At 44.0% G+C, this 23,528-nt stretch overlaps 1 protein-coding gene across 3 annotated transcripts; it reads left to right on the top strand.

Annotated features, from left to right (window-relative positions):
- Nucleotides 1–1,799: 1,799 nt before the first annotated feature.
- Nucleotides 1,800–22,937, top strand: Syce3 (synaptonemal complex central element protein 3). Of its 3 annotated transcripts, none has more exons than XM_075963532.1 (3): nucleotides 1,800–1,877; nucleotides 17,157–17,265; nucleotides 22,582–22,937. In XM_075963532.1, the coding sequence occupies exons 2-3, from the start codon at nucleotides 17,157–17,159 to the stop codon at nucleotides 22,737–22,739; spliced, it is 267 nt and encodes an 88-aa protein (XP_075819647.1). In that variant the 5' UTR covers nucleotides 1,800–1,877; the 3' UTR covers nucleotides 22,740–22,937. The 3 variants fall into 3 exon arrangements, with proteins under 3 accessions (XP_075819647.1, XP_075819649.1, XP_075819648.1); XM_075963534.1 differs by having other exon boundaries at nucleotides 1,833–1,932; XM_075963533.1 differs by lacking the exon at nucleotides 1,800–1,877 and adding an exon at nucleotides 10,797–11,083.
- The last annotated feature ends 591 nt before the right edge of the window (nucleotides 22,938–23,528 follow it).

Genomic DNA, 23,528 nt, shown 5'->3' with positions numbered 1-23,528 from the left:
AACCTGATGAGTGAGTTGGAGGGCTACACACACACACACACACAAACTTAAGCTTTGGAGCTGGAGAGTTGGCTCAGTGTTTGAGATCACATGTCGCTCTTGTAGAAGGACCCAGTTTTAGTTGCCAGCAACCCAGAACTGTAAGTCCAATCCCAAGGGATCTGAGACCCCTCTTTTGACCTCTGCAGACATCACGCATGGATGTGGTGTACATACATACACACAGGCAAAACATTCACATGAAATAATAAAATAAATCTTAAAACAACAACCACCCTTCAGCATTAGCAGACAGATCCTAATCACACTCCAGGAGATTCTAAGGAATGAGGTCAGGCTGTGTGTCTAGGGTGTATTTAATAGGAGCCTGGGTGACAGTTTGCTGGTCTCAGCTATGCAAGGCATACCTGACAGAGCCTCTGGGCTTCCTGGGAGCTCAAGTTTTCATATCTGACTTGTAGGGGATGTTTCAGCTAGCGCAACTCCACTGCTGGACAATACTCAGGACCGTCACGTTCTACCTGAGGAGGTCCCCGAACTTCCGTCTTCATTCCTTCCACAGGAACAGGCCCTTTTTACTTTGCTTTTGCTAGACTTTCTACCTGGAACCTTGCCCCCTTCCTTTTTTTTCCCCTTGGCTGACTTCATTGCCCATCAGGGTTAATCTTGATTTGTGTTTTCTCTGGAGTTTTATCACAGAAGTCAGGAGTGAGCTGTTTATGCAGTTGGGAAGTGATGAGAAGACTAAAAGGGTAACTCACACACGCACACATACGTGGCTAGGAAGATAGCTTAATAAAGTCCTTGCCTTTCACGCAGGAGGACATGAGCTCGATCCCCAGGGTAGGAAGAGGGTTGGTTTGGACTAGCCTATTAGTCTCCAACTAGAGATTTGGGGGGTTGTTTTTTGTTGTTTGTTTGAGGTTTTTTTTTTTTTTTGAGACAGGGTCTCTTTGTGTAACTTTGGAGCCTGTCCTGGAACTTGCTCTGTAGACCAGGCTGGCTGGCCTTGAACTCACAGAGATCTTCCCGCCTCTGCCTCTGCCTCCAGAATGCTGGGATTAAAGGCACACACCGCCACCGCCCGGCCTGATTTTTTTTTAAAGATTTATTTATTGTATTTAGGAGTGTTTGCCTGTATGTCCGTATGTTCACCATGTGCCACTAGAGATCAGAAGGTGGCTTTGGATCTTCTGAAACTGGACTCAGAAGCGGTTGTGCTGGGAACCGAATCCAGGTCCTCTGTAAGAGCAGTAAGTGCTCTTACCGTCCCTCCAATCTCCCCACCCCCGCGTAGAACTTTGTACTCTCTAAGCACTGAGTGGATCTGTTGCCTGTCCTTGCTTGGTGATGTAAGGACCTACTCCGTGGAGACGGAGCTGCTCACTATAGGGCCCGAATTAGTGCACAGTGCTTCGTCTGTGTTTGCCGGTGAGGTAACACCTCTGCCTCGTCTGAACCCCGCCGTCCCTCCATAAGCACTGACTTTCCCTGTAAGGCAGGTGCAACAATGTCTGTCACACATAATATTGGACGTGGCTGTACACAGAGAACTTAATTGTCAAGCAGTGAAGGCTACAGGGTCGGGGAAGCTCAGACAGGAAGCAGCACGCGGCTTCCTCCTTCTCCATTGCCACTCAACCTCGGGCCACCTAAATCCAGGGGAAGACCAGGTGAGGTCAGGTGAAAGGCCACAGAACAGGCCCCGCCTACTGAGAAGTCCCGCCCCTAGGAGAAAGCAAGCCAATGAGAGCGAGAAGCCAGTTCCGGGGGGCGGGACTAGCAGCGGAAAGGGGCGGGCGTCGTTGCCAGGTGTCCCTCCTTCCGCTCCGGCCGCGTGGGCTGTGGAGCTGACCAGAGCGCGGGCCCAGCCTGAGGTGAGCGAGGCCGGCGGGGCGCGCCCCGGGGCCCGACTGTGTCGGCACGCCTGAGGTCTGTGGGGATTCTCGGACTCTGGGGCTGAGTCCCCGCGGTAGTCACACCTTCAACGCTGTGCCTCGCGCCTTGCTTCCGTCCCTCACGCCTCACCCGCCACTTCTGACACCTTCCTCCCTTAGTTCCTCCACCCCTGAACCCAGACGCTCTCCTTCATGTCCTCACCCGAAGCCTTGTCTCCCACCCCTCAGGCTCCTCCTCCCACACCCCAAGGACCTCCCCTCGGGCTCTTGGACCACAGCAAAACTGGCTCCCACCCCCACCCCCACCCCCGTCTCCTCACCCACACGGGAGATGCCTCGCCTCACCTCGCACGTCATTATTTCCCTCTCCTCAGCTTCCTCAGTCCCAACCGCAGATGTCTCCTTCCTCAACCTTTCCCTTACGTCCCCTCAGCTTTTTCCCTCCACATCCAATGCCACCCCTCATCTCCCCCCACAGCCTCAGTTCCTTCCCCTCAAGTTTCCTCAGCTTACATCCCAGTTGCCTCTGCTCAGCTTCTCCACCCCACAGCCCAGATGTCTCATTTTGTCTCTTTAACTCCATACTCCACCAGGCTTTTTCTTTTGGGCCACCAACCAGCTCCCAAATCACGACAGGGAGACTTAATAGTTATGAATGCTCAGCCTAGGTTCGGCTCGCTTCTGGCTAGCACTTTTAACTTAAATTAACTTCTCTCTCTCTCTCTCTCTCTCTCTCTCTCTCTCTCTCTCTCTCTCTCTCTCTCTCTTATTTTTCAAGACAGGGTTTCTCCATGGCTTTTTGGTTCCTGTCCTGGAACTAGCTCTTGTAGACCAGGCTGGCCTCGAACTCACAGAGATCCTCCTGCCTCTGCCTCCTGAGTGCAACTTCTTTATCTACATTTTGCCTCAGGAGTGTTTACCTTTTCTTTCTGTATGTCTGGCCCCAGGTTGTCTCCCTCGTTCTTGCCTCTCTTCTCCTCTCTTCTCTCCTTTTTCTCTCTCTTCCTCCTATTCATTCTCTCTGCCCACCAGCCCCACCTATCCCTCTCCTGACTAGTTATTGGTCTGCTTTTTATTAGACCAATCGGGTGCCTTAGGCAGGCAAGGTGAAACAAGTGCAACTCATTTAACCTAATTAAACAGATGCAGCACAAACAAATGTAACTTTGCACAGTTAAAGTAATATTCTGCATCATAAGCAAATATAACACATCTTTTTGCCTAGTTAACTACAACACCACACTCTTATTATCCTCCCCTCAGTGTCTTCTGCCATTCCCCACTTCCTTATCTCTCTTCCCTCATCTCCTTGCCCTACACCCTTCCCTTCTCTCAGCTCCCTTCATATCCTCATTCCACACTTTATCTCAATCAGTTTCTTCAACCCATATTCTTATCTGCTTCTCCTCTGTCTCTGGTCCAGCCTGCAAACCCTTCATTCAGTTTCCTTACTCTCTAAACACTTGCCCTTAAGCTTCTCATCTACAGCCAAAGCCTGCACTCCTCTCTCTACTCAGCACCAACACTTCTCTTTACACCTGTGGTGGTTTGGATAAGAATGCCCCCACCCACTGGGTGATAGTGGTGCACGCCTTTAATCCCAACACTTGGGAGGCAGAGGCAGGCGGATCTCTGTGACTTCTAGGCCAGTCTGATCTACAGAGCTAGTTCCAGGACAACTAGGACTGTTACACAGAGAAACAGGGTGTCAAGAAAAAAAGAATGCCCTCACACACCCACCTCCTGAGGCTGAGGCTCATGGATTTGAATGTTTGGTCACCAGGAAGAGGAACTCTTTGAATGGATTAGAAGGATGAGGAGGCAGTATAGCCTTGTTGGAATAGGTGTGGCCTTGTTGAAGGAATTGTGTCACTGGGAGTGGGCTTTGAGGTTTCAAAAGCCCACATCAGGCATAGACTCTCTCTGTCAGGATGTAGCTCTCAGCTACTGTTCCAGAACCTGCCTGAATGCCACCATGATCCATACCATGATAATGGGCTAAACTTTTGGAACTGTAGGCAAGCCCCCAATAAAACACTCTCTTTATAAGAGTTGCCTTGGCCATGGCATCTCTTCAGAGAACAGTGATTAAGAGAGAAGTTAGTACCAGAGAGTGGGTATTGCTACGACAGGATTGACCATGCTGCTTACTGGTGGATTGTGAGTTTGGGGACTTTGTATTAGGAAAGCAGTTGAAGGCTGTAAATGGGGTTTAGTGGGCCATACTAGTAGGATCATGGAAGATAGTGGTGCTGAAAACAGCATAAATTATGATGGCCCTGCTCATGGAGTTTCAGAGGGGAAGAATTTCAGTATGTGACCTAGAGACAATTCTTGCGATATTTTTGACAAAGAATGTGGCTGCTGCTTGTTCTTGTCTGAAAAATCTGCCTGAGACTAAATTGAAGAGCTTTTGGATTAATGACATTGACAAAGGAGCTTTCAAGACAGCCTAGTATTGACGGTGTCGTGTGGTTATTAGTGATCACTCTTATGTGGCTCTACAATGAAAAGGAACAGCAGGGCAAGGAAAAATACAAAATGCACACTTTGTGGAGAAAAGGAACACTGGGAAATGTTTTGTTGGCGCCTAGTCCAGTGCTCAGGAAGAAAAGCCTGATGCTAAATGAAATACAGAGAGTGGTGACTTCAGGTCAAGGCCCCCCTTCTCCCCTCCCCACTCAGGGGGGGGGGGCTTGTGAAAAAGAATTAAGGAAAGCTTAAGTAGTGAAGAAAACCATCAACATCAGAAAGCTGAGGCCATTGTAATTGAAGGAGGGGGCCATGTTCCAGCCCCAGACTTGGCAGTCAGACACAGTTGTTCTGACTTTAGAGTCAAGGATACTAAAAAGGGGTTGTGGACATTCCCTCTGCAGCCAAGGAAAGCCAATGAGGTTAGGCATGCAGGAGAGCCCCTGAATGGAGACTTGGAGAGGTCGTTACCTGAAGCTGTGAAGATGAAGCCTGGATTATATTGGGGACCCCAAGATGCTGAAGATGCCAGAACTGTGAGATCTCTTGTCAAAGATAGTTGGGGACCAGGCATGGAACCAGCCTATGAGAGAAGTGTGCAGCAGTCAACAAAGCTGAAAAGCGTTTTGACGTCAGACACAGGAATGCAGAATTTAGAGTTTGCCCTTCTTGCTTTGGTCCAGAATTTCCTTGCTATGCTCCCTTTCCCACCTTTTGGAATGGAAATGTATATTACCATGATGTATATGTGTCATTGTACGTTGGAAGTATGTGATCTGCTATTTGATTTTTCTTTCACGTGGGGCTTACTGTTAAGAAAATTCCTTAAGTCTCAGAAAAGTCTGTGGACCTTTAAACAGTGTTGAGACTGTGATAGACTATGTCTGAGGACTTCTGAAGTTGAATTGAAGGCATTTTTGTGTTATGATATGGATACAATCAATGGGAGCCAGGGAGTGGAATGTGGTGATTTGAATAAGAATGGCCCCCATAGGCTCAGGTATTTGGATGCTTGAACAACTATTTAGGATGCCATTAGGAATTATACTGGTTTAGGAAATTAGCAGTAGTAGTTCTGCTCTTGTTTCCATGGCTTTACCATCCACAGGTAGTTGGCTGATTTTATCATGCCAAGCATGAGTCCCCTCCTAGCGAGTGGGCCTTAAGTCCACTCAGGTTGCTGTTGGTTACCCATAAGTGCCACCCTTGTTATGCCAGTCATTATTGTAGTACGGAGGCATTACAGCTGGTTAGGACTATCGATTGCTTTTTTTCCCTCTGCAGTTTGTGTGGCTCCTTCTGGTAGTATGAGAGCTAGTCCTCAAGGATGAGGCTTCCGTGCATAGCCAAATTGGTTCTTCCAAGCCCAGTGTCCAAAGTGGGTGGTAGCATCAGCAAAACGGTCTTACCTTCTTTTTCTGTAAGGCACTAAGGGCATTGGCTGTAGTCTATATTGTTTGGGCGGAGGGGGTCCTCTTGAATTGCCCTGACCAAAAACTCAAAAGGAAGTTACCTATGCCTGGCAAAGGGCTTTTCCCCCTTCTTTTGGTTTTTCGAGACACAGTTTTTCTGTGTAACAGTCCTGGCTGTACTGGAGCTCACTTTGTAGACCAGGCTGACCTAGAACTCACAAAGATCCACCTGCCTCTGTCTCCCAAGTGTTGGGATTAAGGGTGTGTGCCACCACACCCGACATGGAAACAGGAGGGGGATGGTGTGAGGAGTATTGTCACCCCAGTTGACGTAACTTCAACTAAACTATGCACATATACAATTGCATATGAATTGTGTGTGTATGTGTGTGCATATACTGTAATTTTAAATATGGCATTTCAATTATCCTTAGTATTATTTGCCCCTCTCTGTGTTGCCCTCCCCATCCCTGTGTAAGGTTCCCCACCTATTTTTCCCATTTCCCCCTTCATAGCAACTGCATCCTACTCGTCCCCTCTCCTCCCCACCTCCATAGACCTCCTTTTTTTGAAACAGCACCTTACTATGTAGCCTTTGCTGACCTGTAACTCCCTATATAGGCCAGTATGGCCTTGAACTCATACAGATCCTTCTGCCTCTGTCTGCTTCCTCAGTGTTGGGTTAAAGGTATGTGCCACCACACTCAGCTGCCATCTTTCCTTCAGAATTTTCTGTTATCTGTAGCTATTCGGATTATATACTCTCTGTGGTGGCTGGAATGAGAATGGCCCCATAGGCTCATATGCTTGAATGCTTGGTCACCAGTTAGGGAAACTGTTTGGGAAGGACTAGGAGATGTGGCCTTGTGGGAGAAGGTGTAGCCCTGTTGCAGGAGGTATGTGTCACTGGGGGTGGGCTTTGAGATTTCAAACGTGCTTTGGTGGCTCAGTCTCTCTCTCTCTCTCTCTCTCTCTCTCTCTCTCTCTCTCTCTCTCTCTCTCCCTCTCCCTCTCCCTCTCCCTCTCCCTCTCCCTCTCCCTCTCCCTCTCCCTCTCCCTCTCCCTCTCCCTCTCTGCCTGCTAATCAGGATCTAATGCTTTTAGCAACTGCTCCAATGCCATGCATGTCTGTTTCTGCCATGAAGGTCATGGACTCTACTACTCTTGGGAAGTATGAGCCCCAAGTTGCTTTCTTTTATAAGAGTTGCCTTGATCATAGTGTCTCTTCACAGCAGTAGAACACTAAGACTCTTTTTCTGAAGATTCAGAGCTAGCATCCACAAATAAGAGAAAACGGTGGTCTTTGTCTTTCTGGGTCTGGATAATCTTTTCCAGTTCCATCCATTTACTTACAAATTTCCTACTTTCATTTTGCAGCTGAATAGTGTTCCTCTGTGAATCTGCAGCCTATTTTCATTACCCGTTCACCAGTTGAAGGACATTTAGGGTGTTTCCTTATCCTAGATATTGTAAATAGAATGATGCAGGTATGAATGCAGTAGGATGTCAAAACCTTTGGACATGTGCCCAGCAGTGGTATAGCTAGCTATATGGTAGGTTTGTTTTTAGTTTTTTGAGAACTCTCAAATTTTTTGAGAATTTTCCAGAGTGGCCGCTGTTTTGGTTTTATTTGTTTGAGGCAAGATGTCATGTAACTTAGGCTGGCCTCAGACCCATTATGTAGCTGAGGATAAGTTAACCTTAAATTCTTTTTTGGGGGGAGGAGGTGGTTTCAAGACAGGGTTTCCCTTTGTAACAGTCCTAGCTGTCCTGGAACTAGCTCTTGTAGACCAGGCTGGCCTCGAACTCACAGGGGTTTGCCTGCATCTGCCCTCCAAGTGCTGGGATTAAAGGCGTGCGCCACTACCACCTGGCATAACCTTGAATTCTTTTTTTTAAAATATATGTTTATTATGTATATAGTGTTGTGCCCACATGTATGACTGCAGGCCAGAAGAGGGCACCAGATCTCAATTCAGATGGTTGTGAGCCACCTGTGGCTGCTGGGAATTGAACTCAGAACCTTTGGTAGAGCAGTTAGTGCTCTTACCCTCTGAGCCATCACTCCAGCCCCTAACCTTGAGTTCTTGATCCTTCTCCTTCTAATTCCCTAATGCTGGATTGCAAGCATGTGCCACTATGCCCAGATACTTTACCTTCTTAAATGAACATTTATGCCAAGGATAATGGTACATACCTATAATCCTAGCACCTGAGAAAAGAGGAAGGAGGATCAGGAGTTCAAGATCATCTTCAGTTACAAAGCAAGTCTGAGGCCGGCCTAAGCTACATGGGACCTTGTCTCAAAAACAAGTAAAGAAAAAAGATCAATAAATAATTGACATTTCATTAAAATTTTGAAACCCAACTTTATCTTATTCAGTGTTCAAATTCCTAAAATGTTAAGAATTGTATACAAGTGCACTGTGCTAGCATGATTTTTCACCCCTCCAATTCTTCATGTATACCACCACCACCTCTCAATTTTATTACTTTGTCTTCTATAACTATTGCACTATTATGTGTATATAATATATATATATATATATATATAATGACATGTGTGTATGTGAACCTCCTGAGTCTAATTAGTGTTGCTCATATGTGTATGTGTTTAAAGCCAACCACTTAGGGTTGGGTACTTGTCCCTGAGGAAAGCTGGTTTACCCTTCCTCATCAGCCATTGACTGCCTAGAGCATCATATTGTTAAGTGTTTGTGTTTATGACTTCCCTGTAATGTCCAGAAGACAGTGTCTTACAGCAGTCCTCCTGGTCCTCAGGCTCTTACAATCTTTTCATCTCCTTCTCTCTACAATATTCCTCAGCCCCGAGTAGGACATCTAGCACCTCATCCTCACCCAGTCTCTACATTTTGACCATTTCAACAGATGGTAGTATCTCTGTAGTATCCTCCATCTGCTACAAAAAGAAGTGTCATCGAAGAGGATTGAGAGCTGCACCTATGAATATAAGAATAAGTATTTAGAAGGAAGTTGTAAGCTATATTATTTAGCAGTATGCTTGTAGCGGATTATCCTCTAGGCTCTGTAACCTCTTCTGCCATGGGTTTTTTAGCTGGGTTTATAGGACCAGGCATAAGTTTCACTGAATTAAGCAGGCTTTTGGTTGCCCCCCAGATAAAAGTGCCACTATTGCACCATTAGGGATATCTTGCCAATACTGTAGTTGTGGTTCTTGAACTTTACAGCGAGGTAGAATTGTTGATAACTTTTCTCCTTTGGCAGCTCACCTGTCACCTTTTTGACACTATGAGAGCTAACCCTTAAGGAAGATGCTTCCAGATACCAGTTTCATTTCTTCAAGTACTGTGACAGATTTTTATGGTGTCTTCAGCAATAGGGTATTACCCTCATGTATGGCAATCAAACAAGGACAGCGGCAATAATTTATATTGTTTTTGGGGGGGGGTCCTAGATTTGAATCTTTAGGTTTGAGTGTGTAACTTAGTGTAACCAGCCAGAAAAACAGAAAGGAACCATTTGCAGGGGGGGTAGGTGTGGGTGAGAAGGACCTCTATATAGAGAGGCATGGCAAGAGACAGATGCTAGGAAGGAAGAAAGGAGATCAAATGGGAAATGGGAGAGAAGATAAAACAGAGGGAGAGAGCCAGGCAGTGGTGTTGCACACCTTTAATTCCAGCACTTGGGAGGCAGAGAGACAGAGGCAGGCGAATCTCTGTGAGTTCAAAAACAGCCTGATCTACAGAGTGAGTACCAGAACAAGCTCCAAAGCTACAGAGAGAAACCCTGTCTCAGAGAGAGAGAGAGATTGTGGAGAAAAGAGATGAGAGTCACTTCTCTCCTTTCACAGTGTGGGTTTCCAGGAATTGAACTCGGGTTGTTAGGCTTAGCAGAAAGCACTCCTATCAGCAAAGCCATCTCACCTGTCCTGGAATTGCTTTTTGTGCAAAGAATGTGGAACACTTTGGTACTTCGGACTAGAAAAGCTGTTGAATGATGTAAGCATAGCTTTAATGGGCCATTGTGCTTGGAAAAAAAAAGATACTGAGAAAAATGGAGAGTGGAGGCCCAGCTCAAAGGTTTCAGATGGGAACAAGAACTCTAATAGGAACTGGGATAATGACCATTTACGTGGATAATCATCTGCTCATGTCTTGAGATCACAAGTGAAGTTGAATTTGAAGGTAATTGACAGATTTATTCAGCAGAGGAAATTTCAAAGCAACATGATGTTCAAGCTGGCGCTAAAGAAGCAGTTGTAAGAGAGAGATCAGTACCATGTGGAGAAGTTTCCTGCTCTGCACTGGGACAACAGGAAGTGTTCCTCGGATCAGCACACAAAAGGTGACACAGCTGTGGTCCAAGGAGGCCAGAGTACATCATAAACTAGCAGCAGAACTGGGCAGTGTTGTAAACACTGTTTCATCATAGTACATCATCATAGTACATCATCAGAGTACACCATAAACTAGCAGCAGAACTGGGCAGTGTTGTAAACACTGTTTCATCATAGTACATCATCATAGTACATCATCAGAGTACATCATAAACTAGCAGCAGAACTGGGCAGTGTTGTAAACACTGTTTCATCATAGTACATCATCATAGTACATCATCAGAGTACATCATAAACTAGCAGCAGAACTGGGCAGTGTTGTAAACACTGTTTCATCATAGTACATCATCATAGTACATCATCAGAGTACACCATAAACTAGCAGCAGAACTGGGCAGTGTTGTAAACACTGTTTCATCATAGTACATCATCAGAGTACATCATAAACTAGCAGCAGAACTGGGCAGTGTTGTAAACACTGTTTCATCATAGTACATCATCAGAGTACACCATAAACTAGCAGCAGAACTGGGCAGTGTTGTAAACACTGTTTCATCATAGTACATCATCATAGTACATCATCAGAGTACATCATAGACTAGCAGCAGAACTGGGCAGTGTTGTAAACACTGTTTCACGTGATGCTGGTTTTGAAAGCATGATGTATTCAAGATTCAGTTGACTGTGAAGGATAGCTGAAGCTGGATACCATGCGACAGGGTTAGAGACCCTGTTGAGAGCTCCGGAAAGACCACTGAATGAGGCTGAGAAGGCAAAGCCTTAGTTGCAGTGGAGAGCTGAGTTAATGGAGGTGCCAGGACAGTGGGACATCTTCCACAGCCATAGTTGTGAAATAGAGCCAGCCTAAGCCTAAAAGGAAAGCTGTGTATGCTGCAAGTAACAGCTGGAGGGCACAGGGCTACTTTTGAGCCCATCAGAATGCGTCATGAATCCAGATGCTGGACGTGGAACTACACAATTAGGTATTTTCCTCACTAGATTTTGGTTTTGCTTTGGCGAAATTGTTTCATAGCTCTGCCCTTCCTTTCCGGAATGTTTACGCATGCCATGTCAGTATTTTGTTGAAGTACAAATCTTATAGTTAAGAAACTAGGACTTTTACAGTGTTGGAATCTTAAAAGGCTCTGGGAACTATTAAAGTTGGGCTGTATTTTACATTATGAAATAAATATGAGTAAATATAATAAATACAAGGGGGAGAAGGCTATAGGTCAAAATTATATGTTTGTGTGTTGAGTTAACACAGAAGAGAATTGTCACAGTTAGTTTAAATTCTCAACTTTACACAAGCTAGAATCAACTTGGGAACACAGTCTCAATAAGGGATTTATACAAATCGGATTGGTCTGTGAGGAGGTCTGTGGGGGATTTTCTTGATCTCATGAGCTGAGGTTGGAAGACCCCATTGTGGGTAGCACCATTTGAAACATTTTTTATATTTTTCTATTATTAAATAAAAGTTGGGAGTCAGATATCAGGGTAAAAATTCGATTGATGAAAGAAGTGGTGGAGAAGCTACCAGTGACCTCCTCTCTCTTTCCTTCCCTGATCCAAAGGGCCCACAGATATTTCTCAGCCCATCCTGACTGCTTCCTGTGTCTTTCTATATGTGTTCTGGGTCCTCCAAAACCTCTATAGCTAATTCTGGAATTCTAGTTAGCCAGTCACTAATTCTGCCCCTGATTCAAGGTTAAACTTTATTGTCCATTTCAGAGTGTCAGTGAGAACAAATATCTTGCAACATTTCCCCTTTTTTATCTAAAAGGAAAAGTTTTTAACAAAGTAAAACTGTATACAATAAGAACAATTATCAAACCAAGTGGTAATGGCACACACCTTTAATCCCAGCATCCAGGAGGCAGATGATGAAGGTTGATGTCTGTGAGTTTGAGGCCAACATTCTACAGAGTGAGTTCCAGGACAGCCAAGGCTATACTGAGAAACCCTTTCTCAAAAAAAAAAAAAACAAAAAACAAAAAAAAAAAACAATTATCAAGTAAGAATTACATTCATAATGTTCAGTCCATTTGTATTTGGCAGATTTGGAGAAAATGATCTAATTATCCTATCTTGGTGAGTTCAAAGTTTTGTACCTAATTCACTTTTTGTCATAACTTGTATTTCCAACCTAGAAATATCTTTTTAGACCTTAAAACATTTTCTTAGATAAACAACATAAGTTTTTATGCCTTTCAACCTTATACACTTTACATATCTTTTGTGAGTTTCTTTTCTAAATTTGGTAACAATGAAAACTGTAACTATAACTGTCTAGTCTTTAATCCTGTCAGAGGCCTGAGAAGGAAACAGGAAGTGCAGAGCAAATAACTTCCAAAACTATAGAAATGACAGACACTCACTCGGGAGGCAGAGGCAGGCGGATCTCTGTGAGTTCGAGACCAGCCTGGTCTACAGAGCTAGTTCCAGGACAGGCTCCAAAGCCACAGAGAAACCCTGTCTTGAAAAACCATAAAAAAAAAAAAAAAAAAAAAAAAAGAAATGACAGACACTGTCTGCCTGGACAGTCACCCTAGGTTCCTCTGCAATGTTGAGGCATCCATCTTTGGGGTACAGGCCTAGAATATCTAACAGACTTTTCTATGAAGCAGACTTTTTAAAGGACTGTCCTATCTTGTCTTAGCAAATTTGGAAATCACCTTCTCTTTTGTCCTGCTTGTCCAATTTGGACAGCATACTGCCAGCACTCAAGATAAGGGCAGTTTCTTGCCCAGTAGATAACTTTTCCACAATGTAAACAAACTCTCTATAGAGGTTCTTCAACGTCCATCATCGTTTTTCAAAGTAAATTGATACTGCCAGGAACAGACGTGTCTCACAGTCATGAAAAGCCTTATGTTATTAAAACTTATTAAATGCCATATTCTGTAAGTCTCTGAAGTGTTTGAAGACCATCTATCTATCTAAAATATATCTCTGTTTGACCTTGAAAACATACCTATTGTTGCCACAAATTTGATTATTATAGATGACAACTACTAGCCTGCATTTCTTAATTATCCTAAATAGTTTGTAATAATAAATTTCAAGGACTAGAACTTTACATTACATTGTTAAATGAGTTGTATAGGCACAATACCTTAAACAAGAGTAGAAATATATACATTATAACAAATATAACCAGGCCGGGCGGTGGTGGCGCACGCCTTTAATCCCAGCACTCAGGAGGCAGAGGCAGGCGGATCTCTGTGAGCTCGAGACTAGCCTGGTCTACAAGAGCTAGTTCCAGGACAGGCTCCAAAACCACAGAGAAACCCTGTTTCAAAAAAGCAAAAAAAAAAAAAAAATATATATATATATATATAACCATAAATTTGTATCAATATACAAAAATCCATACCAATGTAAAATATTTGAGATTAGTAGTTGCTCTTTTTTTAGTTTAAACGTAGATTCAATAATCTATCCTTTTTTCCTATCATTCTGTCTTCCCCTTTTTTTCTTTTCAGAATGAGATCCCTGATCAAATCTCCTTTATTTAGTTTCCTACCCGACCATGACCAATAACAACTTGCAACTAACCTCCCTAAACAACGATAAACATCCATAATCCACCAAACAGCCAAAAACCATCACCCTACCTTTTGGGAATGGGTATCCTCTTTTTACATTTACTTTCTCTTGTCTGGGAGTGACAGCAACTTTGGGAAACCCTGAGAAAATGGAGATAATGGTCAAGTTCTGGGAGAGCTAACTGTTATCTTGGTGTGATGGGAAAGTTCACAGCTTATCTAAAGTCCTGACTGAAGTAGTCTATGAGGCTATGTTAAGGTTAAGGCCTTCCTTTTTTTGTTTAAACAGAAAAAGGGGAAGTGATGTGGGAGTGTCACATATCAATCTGTTGATTTCATTGGCTAAATAATAAACAAACTGCTTGGGCTCATAGCTTAGAACATAGGTGGGTGGAGTAAACAGAACAGAACGCTGGGAGGAAGAGGAAGTGAGCTCAGACTGACAGCTCTGCTCTCTGGAGCAGAGAGACGCCATGCCCCGCTCCCGGGCAGACACACGCGATGAAGCTCCAACCCAGAATGGACATAGGCTAGAATCTTTCCCAGTAAGACCGGTGCACACAGATTATTAGAGATGGGTTGATCGGGATATCAGAATTAGCCTAGAAGAGGCTAGATAGAAATGGGCCAAGCAGTGTTTAAAAGAATACAGTTTCCGTGTAATTATTTTGGGGCATAAGCTAGAGCTAGCCATGTGGGCGGCCAGGTGCCGGGGACACAGCCCCGCCGCTCCTATTACTACAAGGCTGTGCCATCTTAGCTAAACACTTTGAAGTTGTCTTGAGCAGTTTGTAGTCCAAAACTGATCTTTGGGTGGTATTTGTCAGCTTAGTGGGGTTACCACAATCCAGGTGGATTATGTGATCTTTTGGTGTCCAATTTCTTTAGTTCTTTGTATATTTTGGAGATCAGACCTCTGTCTGATGTGGGGTTAGTGAAGATCTTTTCCCATTCTGTGGGCTGTCGTTTTGTCTTGTTGACCGTGTCCTTTGCTTTACAGAAGCTTTTCAGTTTTAGGAGGTCCCATTTATTAATTGTTTCTCTAAGTGTCTGTGCTGCTGGGATTATATTTTGGAAGTGGTTTCCTGTGCCAGTGCGTTCAAGTGTACTTCCCATTTTCTCTTCTTTAAGGTTCAGTATGGCTGGCTTTATGTTGAGGTCTTTGATCCATTTGGACTTGAGTTTTGTGCATGGTGATAGATATGGGTCTATTTTCATTTTTCTACATGTTAATATTCAGTTAGGCCAGCACCACTTGTTAAATATGCTTTCTTTTTTCCATTTGATGTCTTTTGCTTCTTTATCAAATATCAGGTGTTCAACGATTTGTATATTAATATCTGGGTCTTCTACTCAGTTCCATTGGTCCTCCTGTCTGTTCTTATGCCAGTACCAGGCTGTTTTCAGTACTGTAGCTCTGTAGTAGAGTTTGAAGTCAGGGATTGTGATGCCTCCAGAAGTTCTTTTATTGCACAGGATTGTTTTGGCTGTCCTGGGTTTTTTGCTTTGCCAAATGAAGTTGAGTACCGTTCTTTCGAGGTCTTTGAAGAATTTTGCTGGGATCTTGATGGGCAGACTATATTTTCTTAACACGTCAACACAAAGCTTGCATTTTTATTGATTCTTTTTTTTAATTTTATTTTTATTAAAAATTTCCACCTGCTCTCCTCCTCCCATTTCTCTGGATATGTAGGTGGGGGAAGGGTTTCTGTCCCACCAGCCGGCTCCCAAATAACCACACAGAGACTTCTTATTAAGTATAAATAAATAAACCGACAGCTTAGGCTTATAACTAATTAACTCTTACAGCTTAAATTACCCATATTTCTTCTCTACACCCAACACATGGCAGTACCCTTTTTCAGTACAGTATGTTCATCTCCTGCTTCCTCTGCATCTGGCAGGTGACTCCTCATGCCTGCACCCTTCTTCCCAGCGTCCTCTCAATCTTCCTCTCCTGCCTAACCCTTTCCTGCCTAGCTATTGGCCTGTTGGCTGTTTATTAAATAAATAAGAATAATGCATATTCATGGTATACAAAAGGATTATTTCACAGCAGGGATGTTACCACACACAATGGCCCTCTTAAATTAGTGATTGCCGAATGTCCCCAATGGGAGCTGGAGAGATGGCTCAGCAGCTAAGAATACTTGATGTCCTTGCACAGGACCTGGGTTCAGTTTCCACCAATCACATGGTGGCTAACAACTATTCATAATTCCAGTTACAGGATTTTCAGTGTCTTCTTCTGAACTCCATGGGCACCAGCACTCATATGCACATACCCCCAACACAGACAGACAGACGGACGGATGGACGGACACACACACAATTTAAAAATAATAAAAATAGGTGGGCGGTGGTGGTGCACGCCTTTAATCCCAGCACTCAGGAGGCAGAGGCAGGTGGATCTCTGTGAGTTCGAGGCCAGCCTGGGCTACAAGAGCTAGTTCCAGGACAGGCTCCAAAGCTACAGAAAAACCCTGTCTCGAAAAACCTAATTAATTAATTAATTAAAATAATAAATATAAATCTTTAGGACTGGAGAGATGGCTCAGTGGTTAAGAGCATTCAATCCCCAGGACCCACAAAGCAGCTCATAACTAACTTCAGTTCTAGAGGATCTGATGCCCTCTTCTGGCTTTCTCAGGTGCTGCATACACAAGATGCACAGGTGTGTATACAGGCAGATAAAACACATACACATAAAAAATAAAAATAGGTTAAATTTTAAAAATCATATTAAATTAAAAATCAATCGATCAATCTTAAAAAAGAAAGAGCCTGGTGGTGGTGGCGCACACCTTTAATCCCAGCACTCGGAAGGCAGAGGCAGGCAGATCTCTGTGAATTTGAGACCAGCCTGGGCTACAAGAGCTAGTTCCAGGACAGGCTCCAAAGCGACAGAGAAACCCTGTCTTGAAAAACCAAAAAAAAAAAGAAAGAAAGAAAGAAAGAAAGAAAGAAAGAAAGAAAGAAAGAAAGAAAGAAAAAGAAAGAAGTTTTCCCACAAGCATGCCTACAGAACAATCCAATGGAAGCAATTCTTCAGTTGAGATCCCATCTTCCCAGATGTATCAAGTTGACATCTGAAGCTAAGTATGACACATAACGAGGGTCAAAGAGCTGGGCAATGGTGGCGCACACCTTTAATCCCAGAACTTGGGAGACAGAGGCAGGCGGATCTCTGTGAGTTTGAGGCCAGCCTGGTCTACAGAGTGAGTTCCAGGACAACCAGGACTGTTACACAGAGAAACCCTGTCTCAAAAACAAACAAAACAAAAAAGAGAAAGGATCAAAGAAAGAAAAGAACAACCAACACATGTTATAGTCTATGTGGACCCTCACACATTTCCATCTAACCTCCAGTACCTCTGGGGCATAAGACATGTATTCAACCCTTGACAGATAGGGTAGCAGTTGTTCAGAGATTGCGCTATGAGCTGTAGGGTGGGAACTAAAACACCAATATATCCCATGCAGCTTCTTTTTGTTCACTGCTTAGATGGCTGACTCTGATCCTGGGGAAAGAAACTATGATAACATGCTGAAAATGCTGTCCGACCTGAATAAGGACCTGGAAAAGCTATTGGAAGAGATGGAAAAAATCTCAGGTAGGCTGTCTTCCCAAACAGTATGTCTTCCTCTTCTTTCCAAGGCTTCCTTGTCCCCCTAACTTATGGACCTATATCAAGTGCTTTCTCCCACAAGGGCTTCCCTAACATCCTTCCAACTTTATAGTTACAATGATTGACTCTGAATTATTTTGATTATCTGTCATGTGATTATATCTAACTTGTACCTATGGACTGTTGTCTTCTTGAGAGTAGAAACAGAGACATGTAACCGGCATAGCACCAGGTACTAACTCACATGCACCCCAAATGGCAAGCGTAGGTCATTATTACACTAGAGAACAGAAGCTGAACAGTCTGTCTGTGAGTTACTTAAGTTGAAAGGTTTGGAATGATCATGATAAGATTAATGAATTACTGAAAATGGGAAGCACAGCACCGTGGAATAAAGCAGCAACAGGATGTATATATTTATTTATTCTTGGGAAGGGATATTATATTGTTATTTTACTCAGCATGTTTTCATGAAGCAGTAGCAACAACATAATTTCATATGTTCTTAATTCAGAATGATTCTAGAGGCAAATTTCTGAGTTCAAGGCCAGCCTGCTCTATTTAGTGAGTTACAGGACAGCCTGAGCTACACAGAGAAATCCTGTCCCAAAACAAAATAAAAAACTTTAAAAATTATACATATGTCTTTAATCCCAGCACTTGGGAGGCAGAAACAGGCAGATCTCTGTGAGTCTGAGTCAGCCTAGTCTACAGAGTGAGTTCCAGGACAGCCAGGGCTACACAGAGAAGCCCTATCTTGAAAAACAAAAAAATAAAACACAAAAAAATTCTTATTATCTGTGAGCCCAAATTTTGCTACAGAAAATTATTGGGGAAGAAGGTTTTACAGGGCATATATACTTTTCTCAAATGCAAACAATTTTGGAGCAAGCAAGATGACTGAGTGTGTACAGACACTGTAGCTGAGCCTGACCAGCTGAGTTCACCCTCACAGTTGGAGAGAATCGACTCCTCAAAGCCATCAACTTCTGACCTCCACACGTGCACTATGTGTGCACACCAACACACACACACACACACTTTTAAGTAAATTATTTATAGCAGGTTGTAAAATTTTCTGTTTAGAAATGTTTGCAGGGTTTTTTGGGCCGGTGTATTTGCATATATATACATATATGTACATGAACATTTTAAATACATTTTAGTTATCCTTTTCTAAAAGGTCTGTAATTCACTTTTCACTACAAATATAACTCCTTCAAACAGAGTAGTGTCACACACCTGTAATACCTGTCCTCAGGTGGGGACCATGGCAGCCGGTGGGCATGCCAGCTAAGAACATGCAACTTGAAACACAACCACAAGGCAGGAAGAGCTAACTGGGAATGGCATGGGCTTTTGAAACCTCAAAACCAACCCCTAGCGCCATATCCTACAGCAAGGCCACACCTCCTAATCCTTCCCAAACCAGTCAGCCAACGAGGACTAAGTATTCAAATAGATGAGCCTATGGGGTCATTCTCAGTCAAACCACCACACCCATTTTAACTCATGAAGTTCTGTGAGTGTGTGTGTGTGTACATGTGCACGTGTGTGCATGTAAATGTTTGTGTAGATATGTGTGTGCATATATGTAGAGGTCAGAGGTCAGGCTGTGTCCTCTTGGATCACCCTCCGCCTTATTTTTCTGATACAGATTCTCTTTGAACCTGAAGTATGTTGATTCAGCTTGACTAGCTGACCATCAAGCCCTAGGGATCCCCCTGCCTCCACAGCCCTAGAGCTAGGATTACCGCATGGACCTCCATGCCCAATGCATGATGACTGAGGATTGAATTTGGTTCCTTGTATTATTTACACAGAAAGTACTTTCCCCGAACCATCTCCCCAGCCTCAACCACCTTTGAAGAGGGGAGGGCCTCACTATGTAACGTAGGCTGGCCTGGAACTCACTGTGTACATTAGACTGGCCTCCAACTCACGGAGATCTTCGTGCCTCTGTCTCCCGAGTGTGCTGTTGTTAAAGGCATGTGTCACCACACCAGGCCACCATGAAGTTCTTATAGCTTATATGATAGCTTAGCTGCATTGTTTATGCCAGGTTTAAGAGAGTACAGTGTCACACAGCTGTTGTCGATGTGGTTATCATCACCACCATCACCATTCAGGAAGTTCCCCTTCCTCAGACCTTTTTTGTATTTTATGGTTCTGGGCTTTCCAGTAACAGATTCGTTTACTTAATATTCCATTTGGATTTGTGTTAAAACTGAACGTTATGGTATTCATTAGACCTTTGTTTTCCAGAGCCAGGGGTTGAACCCATGTTCATATGTGAAGTAAATGCTATATCCCAAGCTCCTTCAATCCTTTACGTTAGTATGGGACATCAGTGCTCCTTGGAAATGTCTCTCTTAGGCTAGAGTTCTTGTTTCATTTGGTTTGTTTTTGTTGATTTTTTTTTATTCTGGAAGTTTTTATTCTTCCTATGTTGGGAATCAAACTGAAGCTTTGCACAAGCTACAGAGGGTGTGGTGATTTGAATGAGAATGACCGCATAGGCTTGTAAGGTCCTCAGTTAATGGAAGTGTTTGGGAAGGAGCTGGAGGTTGGCCTGTTGGCCCAGTCAGCATGCCAGGCCCAGACTCACACACACACTCTCTCTCTCTGCCTGCAACTTGTGGATCAGATGTGAGCTCTCAGCTGCTTCTCCAGCACCATGCCTGCCTGCTGTCACACACCATGATGGTCATGTCTCACCTTCTCACACTGTCAACAAGCTCCCAATTAAATACTTCCTTTAAGAGTTGCCTTGGTCATGGTGTCTCCTCACAGCAATGGTGGTAACTGAAACAGAGGGCTCAGCTCCAGGACACAGGTGTGTTCAAGAGCCTGTTTGTCTCTTTCATGGACACTGACCTTACAAAAGAAGTTTTTTTTTTTTCTTTCTCTGCTTTGTCCTAGGAAGCTCAGAGGAGTTTGAATTCTAGGTGCTGTGGGATACTATGTGACATTTACTTTTTGGGGCATTACTTTTATCCCCTGATGTTATTTTCTTTCCTATCTTAAGTCTTTGCCCTGAGTACTTGCATTATTTATTTTATAGTAAAAATTTCTAATTTTGGCCAGGTAGTGGTGGCGCACGCCTTTAATCCCAGTACTCAGGAGGCAGAGGCAGGTGGATCTCTGTGAGTTTGGGGCCAGCCTGGTGTACAGAGTGGGTTTCAGGATAGCCTGGGCTGTTACACAGAGAAACCTTGTCTCGAAAAAAAAGTTTCTAATTTTAAGCAGTTCTTCTCCTCTCGATATCCAATTTCATTGCTCATAATTCTACATTCCACAAAATATTGAGCATGAACACAACCCAGCCAACAGTTTGACAGTTAGGACAAGGGTCACCTTTCTTCCAGCTCCCAATAACAGTCCTCATTTCCATCTGGGCTATCATAATAATGGCTTTACCATCTGTAGGTCCCCACACATCCTGTCCAGGAGGATTTGTCTCTCCAAATTCCTCTTTTCTTCCTGAACCAGAATTACTTTTTTGTTTGTTTGTTTGTTTTTCGAGTCAGGGTTTCTCTGTGGCTTTGGAGCCTGTCCTGGAACTAGCTCTTATAGACCAGGCTGGCCTCGAACTCACAGAGATCCGCCTGCCTCTGCCTCCCGAGTGCTGGGATTAAAGGCGTGCGCCACCACCGCTCGGCTTCAGTACTGTATTATGTACTTCCATTATGTGCTTCAAAACTCAGGCCACCTCTACCCACCACCAAAGCTGCTCCCATACGTCCAGGTGTTGCTATAGCAACACTCTCCTAGTTGGTACCAATTTCTAACTAATCATCTGGGGGTACCATAACAAATGGCCACAAACAAGATAGCTTTAAAAATAAACATTTATTTCTCATGGTTGGTCCTAGAGTTGGGAAATCCAAGATCAAGTTGCCAGCAAGTTATCTGGTGAGAAGTCTCCTCCATGTTTGTACAGTCATCTTCTCATTGTGTTCTCACACAGCCAGCTGCAAGTGCTGTGTCTCTCCCATGAGCCATGAGGGCTCTACCCTGACTACTGCACATCTCCCAGAGGCCCATCACCTATGCCATTAACTCGGGACCATATTTCAGTAATAAATGTAGAGGCATGCGTACATTCAGTCCATCGTATATGCTAAGTGGTTCATATAGTGTCTGTTTGGTTCTCACTGGAAGCTACTAAGTGGTCTCTGTCTTATGACCAAGTCAGCAAATTTGCTCCCTTGTTTAAGGTCACATAGCTAGCAGGTAGAGGGATGGGAAGCAGACTCTGCTCTGGGTTCCAGATCCACATGTCATCTGTTTCCAGGGATTTGAAAAGGGTGGTCTGCAGACCCTTTGTGCTAAAATGATCCCCAACCTGCTAGACAAAAACTGTTGTGGAATGATCCAGTGGTCTACATTGTAAGAAGTGTCCCAAGTGCCACTCCTAATTCAAAAATTAAAGGCTCCCCATGCTTGTAATAGAATCATATAAACTCTGTTGAGACCTGTAAATAATTTCCCCATAACTAAGTACATGCTTCTCTCCACTGCTTCGAGTCTGTGACAAAGTGATGTTGCTTTCATATATGTACACACGCTCATATCTAGCACTAATCATTTTCCTGTAATCTCACTGGTGAGTTTCCTTGAAGATATAATTTCCCAAAGTATCCAATACTTTCCACCCTAGTAGAGGAATAAAGGACATGTCAGCTGTGTTCAGTTGTCATGCAGTGGGGCAGACCATGTTCTGTACAGTCCAGAGGGAAGTGCCGCACCAGAAGGGGATGCTGCAGAATGGGCTCTGCACACACTTCCACTGCTTCTGCGCAAGAAGCTCACTTAGGCCGTCTAGCTGCGCTCCAGTTGTTCTGAGGAAGAGCATCATCTGTGTGATGGTGAATGCTCAAGGGTGCCTAACAGTGAGGCAGCCTGACCTCTCGAGGATGTCAGGGACAGGTAGGTGTCTCAGGTCACTGGGCATGAGAAAACGCATTTGGGTCTCATGGGTCTAGAAATGGTTGGATTACCTTGAGCATGTAAGCTTGGGTAAAAATTATGACCATTGGCTGTGGACTACAGACAGGTCAGAGCCCATGCTTTGCTCTTACACTTCTGCCGTTCCATATCAGATTAATCTCCAGCTTGTTACTGTCATAGGCTTAAGTACTGAGACCTTTATCATTGTTGCTACTGTAGAAAGAAGTTTTAGAGGGGGTTTATAGCACCCTCTCAGCTTTCTCCGAGGGGCTGACCCCTAACACTAAACACAGTGCCCCCCACCCAGAGCTTCAGCACCTGTCACCTGACTGGACCTGTTTGTTGTAGTGCAGGCAACCTGGATGGCCTACGATATGGTGGTCATGCGTACCAACCCCACACTAGCAGAGTCCATGCGCCGGCTGGAGGATGCCTTCCTCAACTGCAAAGAGGAGATGGAGAAGAACTGGCAAGAGCTACTCACCGAGACTAAACGCAAGCAGTAAGCCACCATCTGTCACCAGCCTGAGTGCAGAAGCCAGGGGCATGGGTTCAGAGGCCCAGGTGTGTAGCTGTGTGCACGGCACTCGTTTCTCAATAAACTTATTTTCAAGCAAACCCAAGAGCTCCTTTCTGTCTTGCACTACAATTGACATAACTTCATATCAGACTGTGTGAGCAAAGAACAGTGTGTGAGGGAGATGGTTTCGGTGGGCAACACTGTTGGTGTCAGCTGTCCTAAGTGCAGAACAGAAGGGGAAACGGGAGTCTGCAGACACGGGCGCTTCCACTCAATGCTGAGTTCAGTCCCCAGGACCAGGTAAAGGGATAAGGAGAAGAGCAACCCCCAGAGTTGTTCTCTGACCTCCTCACAGTACACATGGCACATGCATTTCCCTCACAATAATAATAAAAAAATCATTTCTTTTTAAAATATTTTTTATTTTATGTGTATGGATGTTTTAACTGCATGTATGTTTGTGAACCATGTGTATTCAGTGCCCACAAATACCAGAAGAGGGTGTCAGATCCCCAGGAATGAGGCTACAGACAGTTGTTAGCTACTATGTGGATTCTATGACTCAAACCTGGGCCTTCTGGAAGAGTAACCAGTGCTCTGAACACAGAGTCATCTCTCCAGCCCCTAAATTTCTTCTTCTTCTTCTTTTTTTTTTTTTAATGTAGAAAATGGCCTAGTTGGGACAAGTCAGGTTGCAGGCCAGGACAAGCAAGAGTACTCAGATTTGAGCTGGGCGGTGGTGGCGCACGCCTTTAATCCCAGCACTCAGGAGGCA

This window comes from Microtus pennsylvanicus, chromosome 2 (genome assembly GCF_037038515.1).
Source record: "Microtus pennsylvanicus isolate mMicPen1 chromosome 2, mMicPen1.hap1, whole genome shotgun sequence".
Lineage (NCBI taxonomy): Eukaryota > Metazoa > Chordata > Mammalia > Rodentia > Cricetidae > Microtus > Microtus pennsylvanicus.
Note: the sequence above shows the minus strand (reverse complement) of the source record. Positions and strands in the feature narration are given on the sequence as shown.